Source organism: Penaeus monodon, chromosome 20 (genome assembly GCF_015228065.2).
Source record: "Penaeus monodon isolate SGIC_2016 chromosome 20, NSTDA_Pmon_1, whole genome shotgun sequence".
Lineage (NCBI taxonomy): Eukaryota > Metazoa > Arthropoda > Malacostraca > Decapoda > Penaeidae > Penaeus > Penaeus monodon.
This window is the reverse complement of record NC_051405.1, coordinates 5,583,698-5,585,343: the sequence shown is the minus strand read 5'-3', so window position 1 is coordinate 5,585,343 and position 1,646 is coordinate 5,583,698. Positions and strand designations below refer to the sequence as shown.

The 1,646-nt window shown below is 41.1% G+C and overlaps 1 protein-coding gene across 1 annotated transcript in view; it reads left to right on the top strand.

Annotated features, from left to right (window-relative positions):
* The first annotated feature begins 1,217 nt into the window (after window positions 1-1,217).
* LOC119585905 (scavenger receptor cysteine-rich type 1 protein M130-like) overlaps window positions 1,218-1,646 on the top strand; it is a 12,658-nt gene continuing 12,229 nt past the window's right edge. Inside the window, exons 1-2 of the mRNA XM_037934627.1 lie at window positions 1,218-1,346; window positions 1,452-1,611. Of these exons, the coding sequence (XP_037790555.1) occupies window positions 1,231-1,346; window positions 1,452-1,611 (276 nt within the window). The 5' untranslated portion in view covers window positions 1,218-1,230. The remainder of the gene's footprint in view (window positions 1,347-1,451; window positions 1,612-1,646) is intronic.

Genomic DNA, 1,646 nt, shown 5'->3' with positions numbered 1-1,646 from the left:
CTTGGCAGTAATAACCAATTTCCCTCTGAGCTGGCATCTTCTTTTTGTAGCAACTTTGTTGTAGGTTAGGTGAGATGCTTTAAATATTTGGAATCAAGCATTGGGACACGGCAAGAGTCTATTGTCGATTAATAAAAAGTTACTTGAGTGCATACGTAATTGTAATCATATATATATCAATTAACCCACTCATGATGAGAGCTCCCAGTGCCACACAGAACGACGTGCCATAGTGCATGTAAAGAAAAAATCAGACACACAGGAAAGAAAAATACCCCGGTCTCTATGCTCTTAGCATTTTTTAGGTAGGTTAATAGTAGGTTAATACAATTTTTTATAAACACTATATTTTTACCCTTATATTTTTTGGTGTGCTTATTATTTCTACACAGAATTTGATTTCAAAGTGGCTGTGATGTCATCATTGTTTACATGTATGCAGTTAAAGAATGGAAGCGATGTACTGCCTGTGTGCCCAGTGAACTGGGAGAAAACTAATATTTAGCCTGGGACAAGTATAAAAGTTGCAGGAAAACACGTTATGTGACCGCGGCTTAAAAGTCTGCTTGTGTATTTCGATAGATAAAAAGTGATTGTGGTTGTACCCTCTGTTTTGAAGGTTACTTCCTGCTCCCCATAACTTAAGTCGAGCTTGTTGTTTATGAATGAAGCATGACTTGCCAGTCTCCACACCTCGAAATACTTGGAACACAAATGCAGAGGCAAAATTTGAATGTGACTGTCTTATGTTCTGACGTTAGACAAGTGTAAATGTAACAGTTATCCCGAATCTGTAGCGAAGTTTATAGTTCCTTTGGGCGAATTTCCAAAGATAGACTGGGCTATCTTTTTTTTATTCTTTGGCAGCTGACAATTATCCCTCTGCGTCATCCAGCTGATGGTATTTACATTTACACTGCTTGGGGTAGGACATGATAAGAGATGATTGCAACATCATGATGGCAAACAAGTATGTTTAGGGTGGAGCTTAAAAGCACTGTTTCTAAATGCACGTTGAAGAAATAAGGCCAACAAAAATGGTAACAATAGAGGGATAACTTAATACAGCAGAAAGGACTAATTGAAAAGATAAACCTGAGCCGGCTGTAGTTCATATTGATACAGTGTGCAAAATATATAGGTTATATAATCCTTTTTGTCTTCAGCTATACCGTTTCACAATTTAATTCGTCAGCATTCCTTTATCAACGTCAACAGATTGCAGGAGTGATGTGTCGGACGCGCCACTCCAAGTGCTCTGGCCAAGAATTCCCTTGCAGTGACGGAAGAGGCTGTGTGGCGCGTTCCCTCGTGTGCGATGGCAGTGTTCACTGTCCGGACGGCAGGTAAATGGAAGTGACATGAATGCCTTTTACTTCACAGATACAGCCTTTAGGAAATACATTTACTGTTTTCATTTGATTTTATTCATATTTATTTTCTTTATTCAGTGACGAGAAGGAGGAGCTTTGTGAGGACGTAGGCGTGATCAGGCTGAGGGAAAGTATCAGACCCCTCGAGGTGCCCGGTATGGTGGCTGGCACGGTGGCGGTGAAGCGACAGGGTTCCTGGGCCTCCCTGTGCGGCTATTTCAAGGTCAACGAAGCCAGGGTAGGTCATGGCTGCTGATGCTCAAGGGATAAGGA